The following is a 22,594-nucleotide window of genomic DNA, read 5'->3' on the forward strand; positions in this document are numbered from 1 at the left end:
CCGAGCAATAACGGAATGCGTAAAATGGATTAGAATAACTATGGCGACAACCGTTATCCCTAAGCTATCGTTACCGCTAAGATGCTTTTTCAGGTCTACTAAGTCTAAATACCTATACTGAAATGAGGATGTTCCAAAACTGCAGTTTTGCTAAAAAAGCCTTCTTAGTACAATATCAATATCGAAATAGTCCTAAATACCAATAACATAAAGATACCGTTACCGATCGTTAATTAAAAAAATGGTTAAAGTTTTAGAACTTGAATTTTATTTTTAATAATTTTAGCACAACATACATACATACATTTTCAAATATATTTACGCAGAACATATCCTATTATTTTCTGAAATTTTATCAACCAAATCTATAACAAAAATATTTCGCTTCAAATCCACAGGTTCCAAACAATGATTTATGCGATCGCATATAATACCATCTACACCTAATGTTTTCAGATATTTACGTGTTTTTTCTTTACGATTTTCTTCTCCCCAACTGAATACACAAAGATCTCGTTCATGTATGTCCGATACTTTTCCGGGCATTTCAAAGATATCCGCACAATTGACAATAATCCCTAATAATTCCATGGCATTGGCAAAATATGTACCACTAAGTATGGAGGTGCTACGTGGATCTAAATATCTGTCTTTACTTAAATTGTCGCGAATCATTAACAATATAGGATAGAGATTCTGTTTTAATCGTACCATGGTACAAATATCAGCATCAAATGATGAGAAAACAATACGGCGGGAACCTGCTTTCTGGAAAACAACTTGAAGAATTGTATCTACGAACTCATTTTTATCGAAGTCTGCTAAAATGCCATCTGCTAATTTTTGAGGCCATTTGATTTCTATAATATAACCAATTTTATTATTAACTTCTATTAGAACTCTTTCAAGTGTCATAAATGGTCGATTATGTTTTTTATTTAAACCACAACTAGTTCGGGTAACATTTTCTTTTGCTGGTTCATAGACTTTAACACGCCTCAATTGATCTAGAGTAAATTTACTGACAGATATACCCACTAACTCTTCAGTAGTTTTTCTTAATTTTTTGAGGGATTCCATTTCTTTAGGAGTTAAGGGCAAATGCATTACATCGTATTCCTGTAAATCAATATCCAGATTTTTCGATATATACAGTTGAAAATCATGATAAACTATTGGAATCATATCTTTAGTTAGTTGTACGTCAAATTCAACCATGTCTGCCCCATGTGCAAATGCCAAGTTAAATGAATTAATGGTGTTTTCTCTGAGAATATTATTTTGAAACCAATAACTTCTACCACAACCTCTGTGACCAACAAATATTCCTTCATGTTTAATATTCCAGTGACGTTGAAAAGTCTTTTCCATATTGAAATCATTAGAGTGCATGGGTCTCACTATTAAATAATCACATTTCATGGAACCAATGGGACGATGTTTAGTGCCGCACATTATTGTTAAGTACAGGGTGCCTTCGGAACCCTTCATATCTTGAGGCAAAACATATTGATAACCAAAATGATGGGGTGGTACATCTGGTGCTGATTTGGAAGAATAATTAAACAAATCCAATTGGTATGCGGTATGCTCTATATCTCCCAATGTTAGATTAAATATTATTATGTCTTCACAACCGCAAGCAGTGCCATATTTAGCCTGTTTATAAAATTCTCCATTCTGATCTTGTAGTGAGGCAACTTCACAATATGCAAATGTTTGTGTTAGATCCTTATCTAAACTTTCTGTAAGTAATTGAGTTTCTAGTGATGTTTTCCCCTCACATTTTTCTCGATCTTTAATTTTTAATGGAGTAATCTTTACATATAACGGCGAATTTATAATAGTATGCTTCAAAACAAAGGGATCTTGATAAAATTTAAACTGAACAACTGTACTGTAAGGATTAATCCAACCGCGTTCAAGTTTTATTTTATCTTTATATATGCCAAAAGTTTCACATTCTAGGGACTCAATATCCTGCATCTGATAACGACTTATCAAACGAGCTTCACAGTGCGTCTCCCAAAAACGTACAATTCTTTGTCCTCGGGCGTTTAAAGCACACACTAGATATCTATAATGTATGTCATATTTTCGAGGCAAAGTTACCGTTAAAGTCCAACAAGATGAATTTTCATCCCTATTTAGAGGCACAGAATGTTGAACATCCCATGTGCCTAAAATGGGACAGCTGCCGGAAATTGCCAATGTTTCATTTGAACACAGTTCCCAGTCGAACTTGACTTTAAATATCCATTCAGTTTCTAAAAGAGACGATGACGAAGAAGTTTTCGGCGTTTCTGGTGGACTGGATGGTGGTGTCAGATCTTTGCACACTATTTCATCATCTGCGAAAAACCAACGATGCATTTAAAAGTTTTTAATAGTAAATTTATAGAAAATAAAGAAATATGGAAATGTGTGTATTTTGAAGTTGACAAATTCAATATGTACTCTGAAAAAGTGTTATAATCGCCTTCAATAAAACAACCGGTGAATAGTATTTACCACATATTCAGATTTTACGGAACATCATTCCCGTTCATAACGGGACCTACATATAGTAGGTGCCGTTGTGATACCATCTGTGATTGCACACAATTTTCCTTAATCCCATTGGTAAACGTTGAATTTCGCTAAAATTCGAAAAAGTGACAGCCTTTTCCAGGACATCTGCACTTTGGTTACCATATATGTATATCCCCATGTCCAGGAACCCAGATACCCGGTATTCTTGAACAATTTTGGTAGTGGTGTACACATTCTCAAGGGCTCTATTACTATCAGTAAGTACTTAGAAGGATTTTCTGGCTTTCTCTTGGATAGGTTGTCCAATTTGAGAGCAGTAAAGATGGGAGGCTGATAGATCTAAAGTTTTTGGCCTTGGTATGTTATGCTTTACCCACCTCTCCATTTTATTGGAAAATGTGACAATTTCAGGCAGGCTCTGAATATGATCAAAAGCAAGGGCATTAAAATGACGATATTCTCCTAAAGGACCTTGGGAAAAATACCGACGAGTTCAGGAGATTGAAACTGATGGAAGCTTTTTATGGCCCACTGTACTCGATGTTTAGTTATTGGAATATCTGAGATATCAAATATAACATCTGTAACGATTTCCTTGGGTTGAGAACCGATTTCTTAGACACCTGGGAAATGTATTTCCATCAGCACTTCTAATGCTGCGAATAATTTTCCACAAAGTATACGGAGTATAAAAAGTATGAAAACAGCTGTTTTCTTCTTTTCTTTTTTGTGATTCGGATGGAATTTTACTTTTACTTTAGATTTTACTTACGAACGTAAAGTGTGCTCTTAAGGGCTTTAGAATGAAATAACTTTTCTTATTCGGCGGGAATATAAGCAAGTTCCATGTTGGAGCCACCCTTTTGCATTTCAGCTGACGATATATAATCTGGTGTGGGTACTTGGAACTTAAGATTGGTGGCATGAATCGGCATTTTTTCTGGCAACTCTGCTTGTATACATTAAATAAGACATTTGTGGTTGTTGTCTAAACTAATCTTATTTAATACCACAACCTTTTGTATAATTGTGAATTACAATATTGTCCATGGTATTGCCAGTCACGTTTACCAATGAAGAAAAATAATTGTTGATGTCATTATTGTCAGAAAAATGTTGACTCATGTCCCCAATTTTAGGCTGAAAATTCCCATTTTTATATTGAAATACCCATAATTTTCCCCAAAAACATCATGTCTTAGTGAGATATGTCTCACAAACATCATTCAAGTTGCGAGAGTTACTGCGAATTAGCAGATTTGGCTGTGCATCTCATACAAACTAGTTTATTTCTTATGGAAACTAGGCTGCTGCGTATCCCTAGGGCGACTTCAATTTGGCGCAGCACATACATATAAATAAAATGATATTGCTGTGAACAGCTTGACGAAATTTTTGTGCACAGCAGGATGCTTTCTTCTGACTTTTCGAGAGAATTTATTATTTTTTTGTTAAAAAAATTGCGCCATTTTTAACTTTTCCCAAAATAAAACATACATATAAGATAATACTTATTCCCACTCGCATCCCCTTATTTGACCACAAAGCTCTTAAAGGACATGGTGTAAGCTTTCTTTTGAGTAAAAAAACACAACAAAAACCTTCATTTTGAAAAATGGGGGAAAATTAAGTGCCATATATTGAAAAAAATCTTATTCTTAAGCAATTTTTTTTTGATAGATATCCCACTCGCATCCCATTTTGGGACCATAAAGTCCTTAAAGGAAATTGTCTGAGTTTTCTTTTGAGCAAAAAAAGGGAGTTTTTTAAAAAAAGAATTAAAAATAATATATATATATTTTTTTTTGAAACTACCCAATAAACCAAACGATATTATAACGATATCGAAACGATATCACTTAGGTGATAAAAAATATCATAAGTGATAGTCGTTCTCGTATCGAGAACGATAGTATTTACGTACTAAATGGTACCTTTCCTTATGATATCGTTTTTCCATAAAATTATGATATCGTTTTCGCTATCATAATTTCCAAAAATAATGATAGTTAAATCGCCTTTTTCAGTTTTTTTCTGTATGCTCTTTTATTCTTAAAATTTCATTTAAAACGCTATTTAACTTAATATTTCGCTATTATACATATAAAAAAGCCTGAAAAGGGAAGGATTGCATTCATTTGTACATATTTACATACATACATTAATACATATTTTAAAGTAATCATATTTTTCATCACATTATGCATTGTCTTGCAAATACCTGAAACTTTTCAAAATTGCATACATGTCAACTTACCACAAAACTGAAGTATCGAACGAAATTCGCGTATTTATTTGGATTATTTATCAATAATTTAGTTGATTTTATTTTAATATCCTTTTTAGTTTTCTTATGTTCGAAAATTTTTATTGAAATTATTTTTATGTTTGAAGTTTTTTTCAAATGTTTGTATTTTCTTAATTTTTTTATTGGAAACAAAATAATATAAAACGATATTATAATAATATCGTTTTAAATAATGAAATATGATATCATAATCGCCCTTTAAAAGCAATACCGTTTTCGCTATCATATCGTTTTTTGGTTTATTGGGTATGAAGAAATAGCTATCTGAACTCCTTTTGCTTGGACCAATAGGTGAAAAGTTACACTCATTTGAATAAAACACTGTGTGACCAAAATGTCCAAAATCCAAATTTAAGAGTGAAACGAAAAATTTAAAAAATTAATCATATTTTTAGAAATTATTTTCATAATGAAATAACTCCCCATTTTTAATGTGAATAATGACCCAAAAAATTAAATAAATCCCCAAATTTCGTTGTTGCTGCTTTCTGAGCAAATGTTTGGGGTGTTATTTCATTTTTGTTTTGGGAAGTGATTTCGTGACACCAATAGGTGTAGGATTGAATTTCTCGAAATCGAAGAGTGTAAGGTAAGAAACCTGTTCAAAAAAAATCCCCAAAAATAGTGGAAAAATTATAAAAAATTCCCAATAAAACATGAAATCCCCAAATTGGGGACAAATCCCCATATCTGGCAACACTGGTTGATGTAATGACACCACCTTATATAAATTCGTTTTGAATAGCTGATGCTGTGAAAATAACAAACGCCGATGTTAATTTTGGTCGGCAGAAGTTTTGTTTATATTTATTGTACAATTCACTTTTACCAACTAAATTAATTCATAAACAATACGCGGGTTGAATTAACATTAAAGAAAGTATAAACAAATAAGAAATGTTCGTAAATTGAATTGTTGCAATATGTGTGTGTGTACCAAATTGTTTATGTGATGATCAATAGAAATAATTTTAACAAAATTTATTTTATATAAGGTTATTAAAACCTTATCTACAAACGTGATCGAAAACAGCACTTATTAAAATGGACAAAATTATTTTAATCATTTTATTTCTCTTATCAAGTGAACTTTAATTAAATAATTCATGTATTTATTTAAACTATTAAAAATAATAGATAATGAATACAACTTATGTACTACATACATACATACATACACAGCCATGTGTGATTATTAAAAATTGTTTTTGTTTCAACTATTTAAGGTAGAAATAGACTGACACAGGAAATGCATTTGCGAATTCCATATTTTATTCACTGTATGTAAAAATACAGCTGTAATCAAATGGTATTAAAAGAAGTGACGACAAGTTCTGTACAACAAACATCAACAACAACCAAAGGCAATTTTTTTCTGTTATAAGTTAACTTGCTGTCAAAATTTGTATGTTGTTGTTTTGAAAAAAAAAATAATAATAATCAGCTGGGCTTATGTGTCCACTGTATTAATATACTTTGTATTCATAATATTATGATAGGGTTTCCAAATTCTGCCGTTTTTTTATTCCCGATAAAATAAAAAAGTCAATTAAATAGCGTTTCCGAGATGTTTTAATGAAGTTTTCTAACAAAATTTAAATATATATTGTTATAAAATCAGGTAACCTGGAAATATGTATGTATGTATATTTAAGATCCCGGGAATGGGACGACGCTGCACTGTGGTTCCAAATTAAAATCTAGTTACACAAATTATTTGAGGATCTTTTTTATAAAATTAAAATATTCTTAAAAGATCTGTATTAGCTATTTCTGAAGTTAAACATATTTTTTAACAAAATTGCCCTCGTTTTATGTGGATTTGGTGTCTCTAAGTCTAAGTATGCCTTATGTATATAGTTGAAACCCAAGTTTAAAAGACTAAAAACCAATATCTCAACCTCCGGTTATCGTTTAACAGGCCGGTTAAAATAATTTTTATATGTAAACTGTCAATTTATCATTAGGATAAAACATAATCATGTCCGATAACATAAAGAGTTTAAGTTGTTTTACCTTAATTCCGAAAAATTTCAACAATTTGTTGACAAAAAAAGAAATTTTCTAAAAGAGAGGTTATATTGGGGGAAGGGTAAATATACTTATAAATTTTGATAGAGGGATTTACGTATACAATAAGGTTATTTCTGCAGAATTTCATCGTGATGCTAATATTTATAAGTGAATTCACATTATTTTCTGAAGGGGACTTTGTATGGGAGCTAGGATCAAATGAGGCCCAATTACGAAAATCAGCAGTATTATTTAGAATTACATGTATAAAACAAAGTCTTGCTGATTTTTGTAGATATACTAGAATATTTAACATATCGTCACCTGAAATGCAAAAGGGCGTAACAACACTTTTAAAAAATTTTCATGAGGGACAAAAAACTAAATAAAATGAAAGCTATTTTGTTATAAAAACAGAGGGAAAAAATATACACGCCAAATTGACCAAATTGACATCAAATTTTCAATGACATCCGTTGTCAAGTATATACAAGAACATCTAATGTTGACCACGCAACGTTGTCAACATTGCAACAATTCCTTGTCGCAATCTAAATTTTATGTACATCCGTTGTTTAAAAGTTAACAAACGTGGTAAGCTCACTATTGACAAAGGATTTTGAGCTTACCACGTATGTGCATAAAATTTAGATTACAACAACGAATTGCTGCAATGTTGACAACGGTGCGTAATCAACATTACATGTTGTTGTTGTATGTATTTATATACTTGACAACAGATGTTATTGAAAAATTTGGTGTTAATTTGGTAACAGGCGTGTATATTTATTTTTCCCTTTGTGTATTGTATCCCAACATCGAAAAACGCGTTTGAATATAACTGTACCGCCAGACATTGTCTATTATGTTGCTTTTTAGGACTTTCTTGTGGAAATTACTAATTTATTGTTACACACTTTTGAATTTCATTTCAATAAGTCGGTATTTTGACAATAGGGTTCCAACAGCATGTATTTTGATGCAGTGGACCATTTTCAATCAAAAGTCGATTTAAATTTTTTTGGTTGTTACACTTTTTTGCATTTCAGGTGATGATATGTAATTATGTGCTCAAAAGTCCTTTTCGAGGGACCGGGGGTTGGGAGATTTTATCAAATTATCTTAAAAACTGCGACCTGTAATATGCGCACTAGATGGACACACAGACGGACGAACAATTGCCTATTTCAAAAAAAATAATTAAGACAAAAATAGGTTAAAATTTATTTGAGACAATAAAATTTCCATCAAAGATTTTGTGTACCTGACGACATATAAATAAAGAATTAAATGAGCTATTATACTCTGACAAAAAAAAAATGATTCTATTATCAACAAATTACCACCCCAAACTAAAACCTTACATGTAGAGTTTTAAACAAATGTTTTATTTTAAAACTTCATACATATAACAACTAGCCAAAGTGAATATTTAAACAAGTTTATAACCGTTAAATATACATTCACTTTTTTGTTATAGTTAAAATTTTTAAATCTTTTGTAATCCATCAATCCATAAGTATGTGTGACTGTCTATAAGTACAATTTAATATTTTCAAATGTACGACTTTGAATTGTGTTGTATTTGTTGTGGCATGTTGTATTACCATGGTCATGAAATAAAAAAAATGTAAATTATACATTAACTCACACACGCACATAATTGTTGGCTAGTAAGAAAATACACTCCAGTTAATAATGTCAGAGAACCGATTGCTTTTAATTTGGTCTGGAATGTTAGTGTTGACAATTACGAGGATTTTAAAGTTATTTAAAATATGTAGAAAATTTTAATAGATAGATAAATAGATAGATAGATAGATAGATAGATAGATAGATAGATAGATAGATAGACAGATAGATAGATAGATAGATAGATAGATAGATAGATAGATAGATAGATAGATAGATAGATAGATAGATAGATAGATAGATAGATAGATAGATAGATAGATAGATAGATAGATAGATAGATAGATTGATAGATAGATAGATAGATAGATAGATAGATAGATAGATAGATAGATAGATAGATAGATAGATAGATAGATAGATAGATAGATAGATAGATAGATAGATAGATAGATAGATAGATAGATAGATAGATAGATAGATAGATAGATAGATAGATAGATAGATAGATAGATAGATAGATAGATAGATATACAGTTCAAATACTGCCAAATTATTTGAAATTCAATATAAACTGAATTTTAAATTTCATATTTTTCTATTTAGAAACTTTTAAACTAGTTTTGAGTGTTACAACTCCGTAGATACACGTAAAAATGTCTAAAGCTTTGAGAATCTGCGAGATTAAACTTTTATTATTATTAAGATTTGTTATATTTTTTGCATGAATCTTATGGCTAAAAGAAAGAGCGAGCAAAACAAAAATACATATCACCAACATAAATACAATGGTAAATACCAAAACAAAAGAAATACCGTATAAAAATTCCCAATTTCTATAGAATTCAAAAACTTTATCTCTATATGTATGTATGAATGTTGGCCACACAAATCAAGTTCATTTCAATGTTTTATTTTTCTCACTTGTTGGTTGCTGGCGTAGTCGTTACAAACAAAATCAACTGAATCAGTTAGTCAGCCGGTCGCTGATTGTGAGTACATATTCGTCATACACTCGAATCGTTCAGTACCGGAGACAGACGCACATGCAGTCTAGTAGTTCATTCAAACATTACGTTCGTTCAATCAGTAATCATTCATCTGTACAAGAAATCGGCGGCATTTTATTAAAACGAAATTAAATAATAAATTTTATTGTAAAAAAACATATTCGATCATCATTAAAATTAAATTATTTTTACAAGTAAATCATTATAAAAACTAATTAATAAAAATTCAAGTGTTTGATTTGTTAATTGTCGAAATAAAATTAAAAATAACAATTAAAACAAACAATTCCAATTGCAATCTTATCAGGTTAATACACATCCATCGTACCCCCACCGTAGTGACAAACATTTTTAGTCAAAAACTATCAAAATTAAAAGTGTCTCCATTAAATATTACCTCAAAAAAATTATTACATTCTATTAGAAATCATTGTGGAAAACCTCCTCAAACCGTTACTTCTATAACAATAAATGGAAATTTAAATCGTTCTATAAGGTCAGTAGACAGTGTCATTCGTTAACAATTAAACCATAACAAAAAAAAACTTGAATACGCGTTATTATCTCGCATATTTGTGGTTTACAAACAACTCGTTCTTTTAAGATTTAATAAACATCAGAACATCATCATCAACAGGTTTTATACAGTGAATTGGCCAACATTGTTTTTGCGTTCTTTCCCAAGGTCATTGCGTCATTGTTTCCAGCTACAGCTGTCACAACAACAACAAGTAGTACTACAACACCAACAACTGAATACAAAACGTCTCTTAAGTATGGGTTCCATCAACTGTAAAGAATATGTGACCGCCAATGATGCCTGCGCAAATCAACCAGAAAATGGTAAGAATTCTTACGTACAATAGAGAAGACACTTAGAAAATAGTAAAAAAGTGAGTGAGTTAGCAGAAGTAAAGAATTTATCGATTTATGAACCTAAATAACTATCATGACAAGAAGAAGGGTAATATGATTGGTTATTTCCATGTTAAATATTTATGTGAATGAATCCTTATTATGTTTAAATGAAGTCATAAAAATTTTAGTTGTGTGTGAAATAAATAATACAGATATTAATTTTAGAGTTATAATAGGAAATTTTACTTATTAATGTGGGAACTAAAACACACATTTATTTTTAGGAATAGTATGGAACATTTTGTTAATTTCCTAATTATTGAAGTTTAGGAATTCCCGGAAATTTCTATTGGAAAATTTCTTTATCTTTAAATGTAGAATCATATTCAATATTTCATTGTATTCATTTCACGAGAATAAAAAATTCTGGGAAATTAGAAAAATTACTTTACCCTCATACAGTTACAAGCTAGGTTGTCGACAGCACCAAACTACATAGTTACGGAGAATACGTATTCTGCCTTTCTCTTCTCAGTAATCAAACTATTTCTCGTCGCTTATAGGAGAAAGATTTATAATGCAGTTCTCCGAGGGGTATTTGGCATCTACTGCAAGACAACCAGCTGACATAGATTGGCGTCTTTGACACCATGTGTGCGGATTTTTTGCGATCGACCATGTTGTTTTCAATACTATGACATGAATGTCGGTTCTTATACCGTTCATATATTTCTCTTTGATTAATCTAGTGCCTTTAATTTCCCGTGGAAAGACCATTTCTACCAAGGTTTCCTTTCTTTAATCGATCCTTTTACTTTCCCTAAGCCAACTATATTGAATGATGTCAACTTATTGTTCCAATATCTTGGCTGTAATATCCATCATGGATAAAACGGTTCCGGGGTTCTATATTGAAGCCCCAGAAACAGAATGAGTAAATTGGTTTAAAATAGATATAGCGCCAAAAGGGGTTAACATATTTACCGGTAGCCAGAAGGCAATTAGGGTAATATCAGGTGATAAGGTTATATCTAAGACTGTATTGGATCGTAAGATCCGAATACTCTCGCAGAGGTAAGCTTAGCATCATATGGGTCAATCGGGAAGAGTCGAGGTAGTTAACTTGACGAACGAAAACCCATGCGACACAACGAGTGCCGAATTAAAAATACAGGAAAGTGAATCTCATAGGACCTCTTGGAATTATGAACAGTAAGATCCTATGGGTTGACACTAAAAAGAGCAGGACGGGAAGCATCCTCAAAAGTAGCAAGTACAATGCTATGTATTTCGAGGGGACACGAATGTCGAGTGCTTAACGTGACCACTTGCCTTGAAGGTTTTATTTCACGGTGGTCTTTTTCATCCACTGAGTAGAGTAGAGAAGATCTACCACGCGCCCCTGATTCCTTCTATGAAGAACTCAAATGGCAATTTTTGTACATGGCTGAGTCGGTCCATGTACAAGCACTTTGCTGAAGAACTCCAGCTACCTAATCTCTTGCCATATGTCGGACCTCAACCATATGTCGCGTAGCATGAAACAATATGAATCCTGTTGGGATGACAACAGCACCGAGAACTTCCCTGAAGTAAAAGGTCTACTAAATCAGTACTAGTCTCCTGTCGGGCAGAGGAAACTTTCCCGATCATTCACCACTTACATCAGTTCCATTCTCAGAACATAAAGAACTATCAATGGAATGACAGCCAACTACCAAGTGTGAACCAGAAAAATCCCCAACATATACTGGCGAACAGTAGCATACGTTGCTCTGTCACATCACCCAGTGACATCTGTTGATATGGCAACAGCACCGGAGAGAGAATCCAGACATATTTAGCATTTGGATATATCAGTCCTTAAACCAATATTCTCTCCCCGCGAATTTGGGTATGAACCACACCCACTACCTCAACCAATTGGAGTTTATCATCAAGGAAACATGCCCCGGATTTCGAGGGGACACAAAGGATTACGGGCACAGCTGTACACAATACATTTAGAGAGGACCGTGAAACTCTGGTGCACTTTCTTTGCCATTGTCAGGCGTTTGTCGAAATTAGAAACAAATATCTTGGAGGTGATATTAATCCGGATAGAAATTATGTCTATGAAACTGGGTTTCTGAACATCGGACAATAATAATAATATTGACCACTATATAAATAAGGTTTTAATTTTTACCAACAAACATTTTCCATGCAGAGGACCGGACAAAAGGCCCGATTGCCATATTTCTTCGGATTTTATGCATTATACATCCTCCTATCACCTTAACATAACCTAACTGATCTACTAGCTGGATCATATGCTTATAAAAACTAAATTAAATAAGAAAAGTTTGAAGGGTTTCTAGTGTCCCCGACGGTTCTAAAATTGATTCTGTCATGTCCAGATAATATATGCGTGATTTAAAATTCCAAATCTTAACTTTTATTTATTCTTATTTTCTTTTTGAAGGGAATCACAATAGACCCTAGAGATCTCCAAGTGGAAGTATGCCTTGTTGGTATACACTCCTTTTAAATAAAACTAAACGTTTATTTATACGTACTTTTCGTGACATTTTGTTTTCAATTCTGAACAATTGAATTATTGCGTGCATTGCAATTTGAATAATGTACAGTAATTTTTGGACATAATAATTTATAGATATTAGACAATAAGTTCGTTTTCGAGAAATTCGCGAAATAATATACACCTAAAGAAATGTTTAATATTGTTGCTGTGTTTTTTTTTAAAAACAAAAGGCTTTTCCAATAATATGGATGGGTATTGAATGTATCAATTTGGTGTTAAACACCGGAACAAAGTTAATTTAAACAAGTAAGAGTGCTATATTCGGCTGTACCGAATCTTATATACCCTTCACAGTGTATTTAAAAATATCAATTCTATAAAATTTTAATTTATTTCATTTTCCCGTTTATATCATTATTATAGCAATAGCAAAACGAACAACAACAACGCTAAACGAAATAAACACACAAAAAAAAAAAAAAAAATACACAAAGCAGTAAAACCAACAGACATCCAAACATACGAAACGAAATACACAAAAAACAAAAACAAAATAGACAACGCAATGAAACCAACAGACATCCAAACATACGAAACTGAATACACCAAAAAACAAAAACAATATACACAAGGCAATGAAACACACAGTCATCCAAACACATGAAACGAAATACTAAATGAATAAGCAGTGTTGTTGTTGTTGCGTATATCAAAGCATGAAAAAAATTGTCTTTTTTATGAAATTTTCAGAGGTTGTCTCGGATTTTTGCTCATATCTCCGGTATTTATGGACCGATTTTGCTGATTTTAAATAGCGATCTTCTCGAAAGCATGTCTAACAGAATTATTTAAGATTTGGATCTCGCCGATATCTTGGGTCCTCTAAAAACTGATTTCAACAAACACACAGACTGACAGACAGACAGACGGACAGACAGACATAGCTTAATCAACTCCGCTACCTATAAGGATCCAGAATATATATACTTTATGGGGTCGGAAAATTATATTATAGAAATTACAAACGGAATGACAAACTTATATATACCCTTCTCACGAAGGTGAAGGGTATAATTACATATATAAGATTACTTTCAGATTTCAGAACTTCACAAGCTTTTAAGATATGTTCAGACTTTATGTTAATCATGACTATATTTATTTGAATAACATATTTTCGGCGCATTTTGTTTCTGGTTAAAATAAAGGATTATTTTAAAATTTAACCGTTATTAACGGTTAGTTAAACATGCAATTTATCTTATCAGTGTATTGAAATAGTCTGGCTAAACAGTAATTAAAAAACCCCAACTTTGGTAAAATTCTAGACAAAAGTGGTGGAATTATTATCCAAATGACATTTGCATTCATGTTGAACAAGTAACAAACGAAACAACAACATGCAAACAAACATGTTATTTTAGAATATCTTACAACACAGTCCGTAAAGTTTAAAACAAGATATTCACCCTGCAAATGTTTAGTAAGAAACGTAATTCATACGAGTAAACAACAACAAATTATTGCGACACATTACTAAAACAGATATAATAAGAAAAAAAAAACGTAAGTTTAAATTAAAAGTAATATTTGCTGAAACTTATAAACATTAGTATATATTTTTTTAACATGAGATTGTTAAATAATAAAAAAGTGAAACAAAAAAAAAATAATTGTGCCAAATAAAAAGAATTATTAAACAATGATATTTCGTATAGTACACGAATAAAAAACAATAAACGAATAATTAGATTTTGTTCAAAGAAATATTTTTGGTTGTATTCGCACAAGGTTATCCAGTCAGTTACTTGTTTGTACGAGTATGATTTATCTATTCATTAGTACAATTACGTTTGTTGTTGTTTGTTTATTATTTTTTTCTTTATTTTTACATGCGGTCTCAATTATTATTCTCAATGCATATTGCTTTTTTTGGAGAGAGATTGCATTTTAAAGAGAATTGAGAGTATTTTATAAAATAAAAGCCAGAAATAAACGAACCATAACAGTGAAAAGTGCTTAACTACAACTTTTTTTCGAAAAATGCTTTAGTTCAAAACATTTGGACTAATATGATAGATTGATACAATTTATTCGAAAATAATGCTAAAAGTAAACAGTTTGTACTTTGTTATTTAAGATATTTTTAGTGGTTAAGTGAAGTCGATAAGATAATTTTCAGTAGTCCAATTAACTAGTAAAAGTACAAAAATGCATTTAATACAAATTCTAATTCACAATCTACTAATGCCGAATTATTCGTATTAAATATGGCACGTTTTAATAAGTCATAAAATTATGACTAAGTCCATATGGTTAAAGTTTTATGATAGATATTTTGAAAATTTTTTAATAATCTGAAATAAAAATTGTTGCCTAGAGCTCATTGCTGATTTGATAATAGATGGTTAATTATGACGGAATGGAATATTCAATTATTGTGGGAACACTAAGGAACATGTGGAAAAGTTGCGAGATGTGCGATATAACTATCAGGAAAAAGCAATTTCGCGGTACACCACAGGGTGGCATTTTATCCCATCTACTCTGTTTAATCACAATTAATAGGCTCCTAAAGACCCTAACTGAGACTTAGGACTTAGTGCTGTCTGCTATGCTATACGATGTCATAATACTTCTAAGAGGAGAGGATTTAAATCACTTATTTAGAAGGGCTGAAGAGGCTCTGAATACAGCCTTGAGCTGGGCTGAACGGAGTGCCTCAATGTTAACCCGAAGAAAGACAATAATTGTTAAGTATATGGAACTTGACTGAGTTAGGTATTTAGGTGTAATTCATGGCCGCAAATTATAATGAATACATCACATAGAGAAAAGGATTAATTAGACACATCTGTGCTGAAGAACCATAGGCACGAAATGGGACCTTAATCTTACTATGACACATTAGCTTTATGAAATTGTAATTAAGCCAATTCGAACTTACGCTGCAATAATCTAGTGGCAGACACAGAATATGTCGGGAACTTTGAAACTCTGATAGAATGATAGATTCTAATGGAATATTATGGCAAATATCCGTCAGAATCCATTGCTACACTGATATCTTTAAAAGGGGAACAAAGCGCACATGATTACGGCCAGAACTATAGACCTATAAGGCTTTCGAAACGACAAAATTTCGAATATGTTTCTGAGTCATTTATTGGTTTTATAAAAATATAAATATTTATGGGAAAGTTTTTATTAAAAAACTGGAATTTATTGACTTGATCTAATTTAAACATGTCTCATTTCTTCTTAATTTCAACAACTGAACATCAAAAGATAGAATTTGTTATTAAAAAACTAACATAATTAGTCTAAATTTACTCATATATAATCTAACGGTATATGGTACAATACAAAATACCTTTGTTATAAGTTTTAATAATCGATTCAGAGAATTTCTACATATTTCTCTTAGTTATTTATGAATATATTTTCAATGACTTGCAATACAAACTCTATTTTAAAAATATAAAAACCGGTATATTTGAACAGAATTAATATAATAGAATGAATGTAGTAATTTAACGTGGCAATGAACTTTTTAAAATTGAAATAGATAAATATGTACTTACTACATATCGTCACCTAAAACGCAAACGGCCCTAACTAACATTTTTAAAATTTTACAGGAGAAGCAAAAAAAACTATTTAAATTGAAAAGTTTGTTTCTATCAACGCGATTTATTTGTAGTAAATAAACAAATTGTTTAATAGTGAAACCTATCATTTCTTATGATAGTTGACAATGGCGTATAAAAAAATGGATAAATTGGACTTTTTACCTTTAATATTTAAATGTTTTTGTAGATAGGGCCTTTTGTTTTCTGTCAATAAAATCGATAATTATGGTCGGAGGAGTCCAATTTTTGGCGTGGACTTTTGTTTTGAAGCAATACAATCACCAATAAAATCGATTTTGAATTTTTGGTTAGTTAGGGCCGTTTGCATTTCAGGTGACGATATGTACTTTTACTTTTTTGTTTATACTTTAAGTACGATGTAATTATAAATGATTTTATTTCAATTATTGTATTTTACTTCTTTTTCATGTTCGTAAATACTTTATTATTTTTATGTTATAATAATAATTAAAATGCGTATTCAAATTATTTTTAAATTAGGTCTCAATCTAATAATTAGATAAATTTAAAAATTGATTGTGATCAAATATGGGAATATATGTATACAGCTTAAATAGTTGAAGTAGATCCACAAAAAATTACATACATATGTATTCGCATATCTACAGTTCATAATCAGCTTCGTAAAGTTAAATTTATTATTATTCTGTTTTAAAACAAACCTATAATCCAAAAAATAATGACATACAACGATACGACGCCGATTGTGAATTGGACAATTATATTGCATAAAAGTATCTAATAAATTCCCATAAACGATTTCTTTTCGTCATATTTGATTTTATTTTACATTTCCCTTTCTTTTTTGCATTTATCAAATCTTCTGCAATTATTTTAAACAATATATATAGTACTTAAACATTCGGTAGTTAATTAACGAAATAAGTCTACCGTAAAAATCAATAAATGACTTTTACAACTTTTATCTATTTTCAATTTTACTTAACAATAGATAAGTGAATAGTAAAATACAAAAACTAAATAGAATTATTATTGGCTCCATAATAACACTATTTATGTTTTGCTATTTATGATTGTTTTAACTATTTTTATCTAATCAAAAATTTTAAAACCACTTTAGAAATACCACTATTTGCATAAGCGACTTTAATTATAAAACAACATGAAAAGTTTTTTATAGACATTGCCACAATGGTTTTGGTTTCGTAGCAGAATTCGCAACAGCTTTTAATTTTAATTATACCAATATTTTAAGTAGTTCTTGTTTCGGCGTTTTTATCTATGGAGTAGTCCGTAAACTGTTCTATAGACAAATCTATGAAGTAATCTACGAATAAGTCTATGGACTAGGCCATTGACTAATATATGGACTAGTCAAGGTCTAATGGCTATTTTATGAACAAGTCTTATGACTTGCTAATGGACTAGTCCATATAGCAGTATTTTCTAGTCTATTAGCTAATCTATTTACTAGTCTATGAATTAGTTTATTGTTTACTTTATGGACTAATCATTTGATTAGTATATGGACTATTTTATTGACTTATTTATGAACTAGTTTATGGATTAATATATTGATTACTCCATAGACTATTATATTACTTAGACTATTGACTAGTCTAAGGACTGCTTGGTGAAAGTTTTATTTAAAATGTCGGCGGTATTTTGCCAAATGCTAATGGAAAAAGTATTATTACTGTATTTTTCATCCCTATAATACAACCTTTTAAGTATTAATCGCGCCTATATTATGTATTCTGAAAATTGAATTTCTCCATGACATCAGGTTTTCGAGATATCTTGGCCTAAAGTATGAAAAAATCCCCATAATAAGGGTTAATTCCTTTCGAAGTCCTATCCGTTGGCTTTAAAATACAGGTTTAACCTCTTTTATATTTTGTTTCTTCCTTGAGATATCTTAGTCTAAAATTAAAACACATATAAATTGAAAAACATAAATTTTGCCTTCATTTTATGCAAAAACTTCAACAGACAGATTAAAAAGATCGATTTTCATAGAATTTTTAGTTGTTTAAAACTTTATATTACGATATCTGAAATATGAGGTAAAACCTTTAATTTGAAGCCAGTAGATAGAAACTTCAGACGTCATAACAAATGCAATAAATTTACTTAAACTTATGTAATCGACAAGTTCAGATTCGGATTCAGCGTAGCTCTACCGGTTTCTGAGAATAATTTGTAAATTGTTTATAAAACTTTACAAATTATAGGAATATTAAATAGTTACGTTTTTAACTAATTGAATACAATTAAATGAAATTATAGTTAATTAGAATTAGTTCAAAAATATACATATTTTCAAAACAATTTTCAATTTATTTTTATTTCTTCAATTTATCAATTCCAATTATCGTCAACTAATAATTTCAAATTGAGTTTTATTTTTCCTCGTTGATAGCGGCTTTAACATCATCAATTACACCTTCAGAAAACTTCACCAATCTATTATAGCCGTTCGTGAAAAATGAGTTGACATCAACCCAAGTGTCACTGCGTTTTACATCATCGATAACCGAGACTATGGGTGGAATAGGATTATAATTATCGGCCACTTCCTTAGCGATAGAGTTTAAATCGTTAGTGAAAAAAGATTTAACACTTGTCCATACACTCGTTTCTTCTGGTACCTTTTCTAGCGGAACTGTTGCAATCTTTTTATTAAACTTTGTTGGTGTTAAATCGTTTCTATTGGCTTTATCATCAAAATCCATTTTGAAAATAATTGGCCTTAGAGTAAATGATTCGTAGTATTCATTGTTATTAGAGGGTAAATTTTTGGATTTTCCAATGAGTTCCAGCAATGTTTCCCATTCTTCATCCGTTAAGTCACGAGTGGGCAAAGTCCGAATGTTGTTTAATATCGCTAAAAGCGTTATAATTACAATTGAAAGATTTCTGTTCTAAAAAAAGAGTTTGAAAGTTAGTATTCAATTTTAGTTTTAATGTATCGTTTTAAATGCACTTACCATTTCGAGCTAGAAATTCAAACTACTTTGAAGTCTGTTTATCCTCACACTTTTATACATTATTTTTCGAAGTGTTTTGAAAAATTCTTCCATATGTTGAACAGAATTTTCAAAATATTTTTCCATATTTCATTAAAACATAATTAAGAACACATGTACTTAAGTGTGGTATGTAAATATTTGTAAAATTAATGGTTTTTCCTTTTGTTACTAATTTAGGTACCACCGGTTCTGGATCATATCAGTCTACCTGCGAAAAAAAGATGAGTGACGAATATACTGACTCTGTAGCCGTTTGCAATGTCAACGATTTACAGGAACATGATATGAAACAATTTAATTTCGATGAAAACACCAAAGTTCTGGTGGTCAAACAGAATAATCAAATTAAAGCTGTAGGCAGTAAATGCACCCATTATGGAGCCCCTCTCCATACTGGTGTACTAGGTGATGGTCGTGTTCGTTGCCCTTGGCATGGAGCCTGTTTTAATATTGATACTGGTGACATAGAAGATTTCCCCGGTCTTGATTCTTTGCCCTGTTTCAAGGTTGATGTTGAAAAGGATGGCCAAGTCATGCTGAGAGCTAAACGTAAAGATCTTGAGAGTTCGAAACGTCTAAAAGATATGGTGAAACGTGATCCCAAAAATCATCTTTGTTATGTAATAATTGGCGGTGGTCCTTCCGGAGCTGTTTGTGCGGAGACTTTACGCCAGGAAGGCTTTACGGGTCGTATTGTTATGGTTTGCAAAGAAGAGTATTTGCCATATGATCGTGTAAAGATTACCAAAGCCAGTGATATTAAAATTGATACCATCCAGTTCCGCAAACATGAATTCTATGATGAGTATGGCATCGAAACTTTAATGTCCACCGAAGCTACCAAGGTAGATTGCGAAACCAAAACTGTGTTTCTGTCAAACGACACAACACTTAAGTACGACAAAATGTTCATTGCAACTGGTTGTAGTGCTAGTAAACCTCCAATTAAGGGTGTTGATCTGAATGGTGTAGTCGTGGTGCGAGAGTATGAAGACCTTCGTCAGATAAATAAATTGATTAAACCCGAAGCAAATGTTGTTTGTTTGGGATCGAGCTTTATAGCCTTGGAATCTGCACAAAATTGGGTGAAGAAAGTTAAAAGTGTAAGTGGAAATATGAATTATACATATATTTATGCATTTACAAACAGTTATGATCAGAATCTTACTTTGGTACCCAAAAAAAGGAAATATATATAATTTGGAGAAATTACTTTGTAATACGATTCGAAATAAAAACTATAAAAATACAAAATATATATGTATGTAGGTTTGCATTCGAATCACTTTACACAGTAAACTCAAGTATTTTGTATAACTTTAAAATGGTAATTCATTTGAGAATTTAAAACTTCATTATGTAACGGTTTTTGCATTAGAAAGTACTTCCTTTATTCTACTTCTGATATATTTCGAAACAATTTAAACGTTTTATTTACATCTTTTCAGATGACTGTAATATCGCGTACAGAATTTCCTCTTATGGCCAGTTTTGGTTCGGCCATTGGTGAACGGGTATTACGTTTATACCGTGATCAAGGTGTCAATATGGTTATGAGCAGTGGCATTGTCGAGGCAATTGGCGATTCCAACAACAAACTTACCGAAGTAGTATTAACTGATGGCACTAAACTACCCTGCGATATACTAATTATGGGAACCGGATCTAGATTCAATACTAAATTCTTAGTAGGTTCTGGTTTACCAATCAATGCAAATGGCTCTATTGATTCTGATATTTATTTGAAATCATTGGTCGATGATGTCTATGTTGGTGGCGATATTGTTAATGCTCCAGTCTACTCATACAATAATCAACGTGCCACCATTGGCCATTATCAATTGGCTCAATATCATGGTCGTATAGCAGCCATAAATATGGTCGGCAATACTCCGCAGGAATTACAAGCTGTCCCCTTCTTCTTTACCATGCTTTTTGGCAAAGGTTTCCGTTATTCTGGTTATGGTTCATATAGCGATGTAGTCATTGAAGGCGATTTGGAAAATTTGAAATTTGTAGCTTATTTCATTGACGAACAGGACAATGTGGTAGCAGTGGCTTCGTGTGGTCGCGATCCAATTGTAGCACAATTTGCAGAACTGCAGAGTCAAGGCAAAAAGCTGATTCGTTCAGATTTACAGAATCCAAATGATCCCACAGCTTGGACAAAACTGCTTAAGGAACCAGTCAAGTGTTTTTAAGCGCTTATGCTTAAAATGAACTTTCAAATATTTGTATTATTATTTACTTTAAATGTTGTAGCTTTGTACTATTAATACGTTATTTATATAGTATATTTCCCTCTTTTTTTACAAATTGTTAATAAATATTATTTGCAAAAATCGAGCATTTAAGTTTTTTGTAAAGTATTTTAATTATGTTCCATTATAGTGTAATTGAAAATTGGGTATTATTACCCAGCAAAAAATAATTGATGTCATACTTTACAAACTACATCTTAATCACATCTTAAAATGCGATTACATATTTTTCACTTTTATAAACCAAATATTTCCTTACAAATGAAACCCCAGTTGAAAGTGAGGAAAGAGATGTGGAAAAGTCATTACAAATAACATATTTGAAGTACATCAAGATTTGGTGAAAGAGTAGTGAAATTTACATAAGCGTGTCATTAAGAGAATGTGTTTTATTTTTGACATCCAAATATCGGATTTTTACTGCTTCTAAAAATAAGATTAGATGTAGTTCAAAGTTGCCAAAAATTAACAACATCCCTCCAATGACACGCAAATGTAAAATTCATAGGTTTTACACCCGAATTTGAAGAACTTCGGGTTACTAGTTGTGATGAAAATTCTACATCTTTTTCCACACTTTTTTTGCTGGGTAGCTAAATAATACAATTGAAATAATTCTATTTAGATGAATGATAGATTTGGTGGTGAAGCAGACTAATCTATGGTCGTGTTTTTTGTTGAATTTATATCTGTGGACTTTTATGATTTGTTAACAAATATATTTTTTTAATTTAGTTTTCTTTCAATTAAAAAAACTATTTCATTTCTTCGTAATAAAACAGTTTTTTTAATAATAAATATTACAACTGG

General features: G+C 31.1%; 2 protein-coding genes across 9 annotated transcripts; one reads left to right on the plus strand and one right to left on the minus strand.

Annotated features, from left to right (window-relative positions):
* Window positions 1-257: 257 nt before the first annotated feature.
* Window positions 258-2,430, minus strand: LOC119600128 (glycerophosphocholine phosphodiesterase GPCPD1-like). The gene has a single exon (XM_037950219.1). The coding sequence runs from the start codon at window positions 2,371-2,373 to the stop codon at window positions 319-321; it is 2,055 nt and encodes a 684-aa protein (XP_037806147.1). The 5' UTR covers window positions 2,374-2,430; the 3' UTR covers window positions 258-318.
* A 3,175-nt stretch (window positions 2,431-5,605) lies between these two features.
* On the plus strand, window positions 5,606-21,869 carry LOC119599548 (apoptosis-inducing factor 3). 8 transcript variants are annotated; one of them, XM_037949368.1, is made up of 5 exons: window positions 5,606-5,739; window positions 9,803-9,991; window positions 10,100-10,338; window positions 19,701-20,626; window positions 20,972-21,869. In XM_037949368.1, coding segments are annotated over exons 1-5 (2,109 nt in total). In that variant the 5' UTR covers window positions 5,606-5,737; the 3' UTR covers window positions 21,725-21,869. The 8 variants fall into 8 exon arrangements, with proteins under 8 accessions (XP_037805296.1, XP_037805313.1, XP_037805289.1 ...); XM_037949385.1 differs by having other exon boundaries at window positions 10,133-10,338; XM_037949361.1 differs by having other exon boundaries at window positions 5,640-5,789.
* The last annotated feature ends 725 nt before the right edge of the window (window positions 21,870-22,594 follow it).

Source organism: Lucilia sericata, unplaced genomic scaffold (assembly GCF_015586225.1).
Source record: "Lucilia sericata isolate MDLA Ls3-8-SP2 unplaced genomic scaffold, ASM1558622v1 Contig000003F_arrow, whole genome shotgun sequence".
Lineage (NCBI taxonomy): Eukaryota > Metazoa > Arthropoda > Insecta > Diptera > Calliphoridae > Lucilia > Lucilia sericata.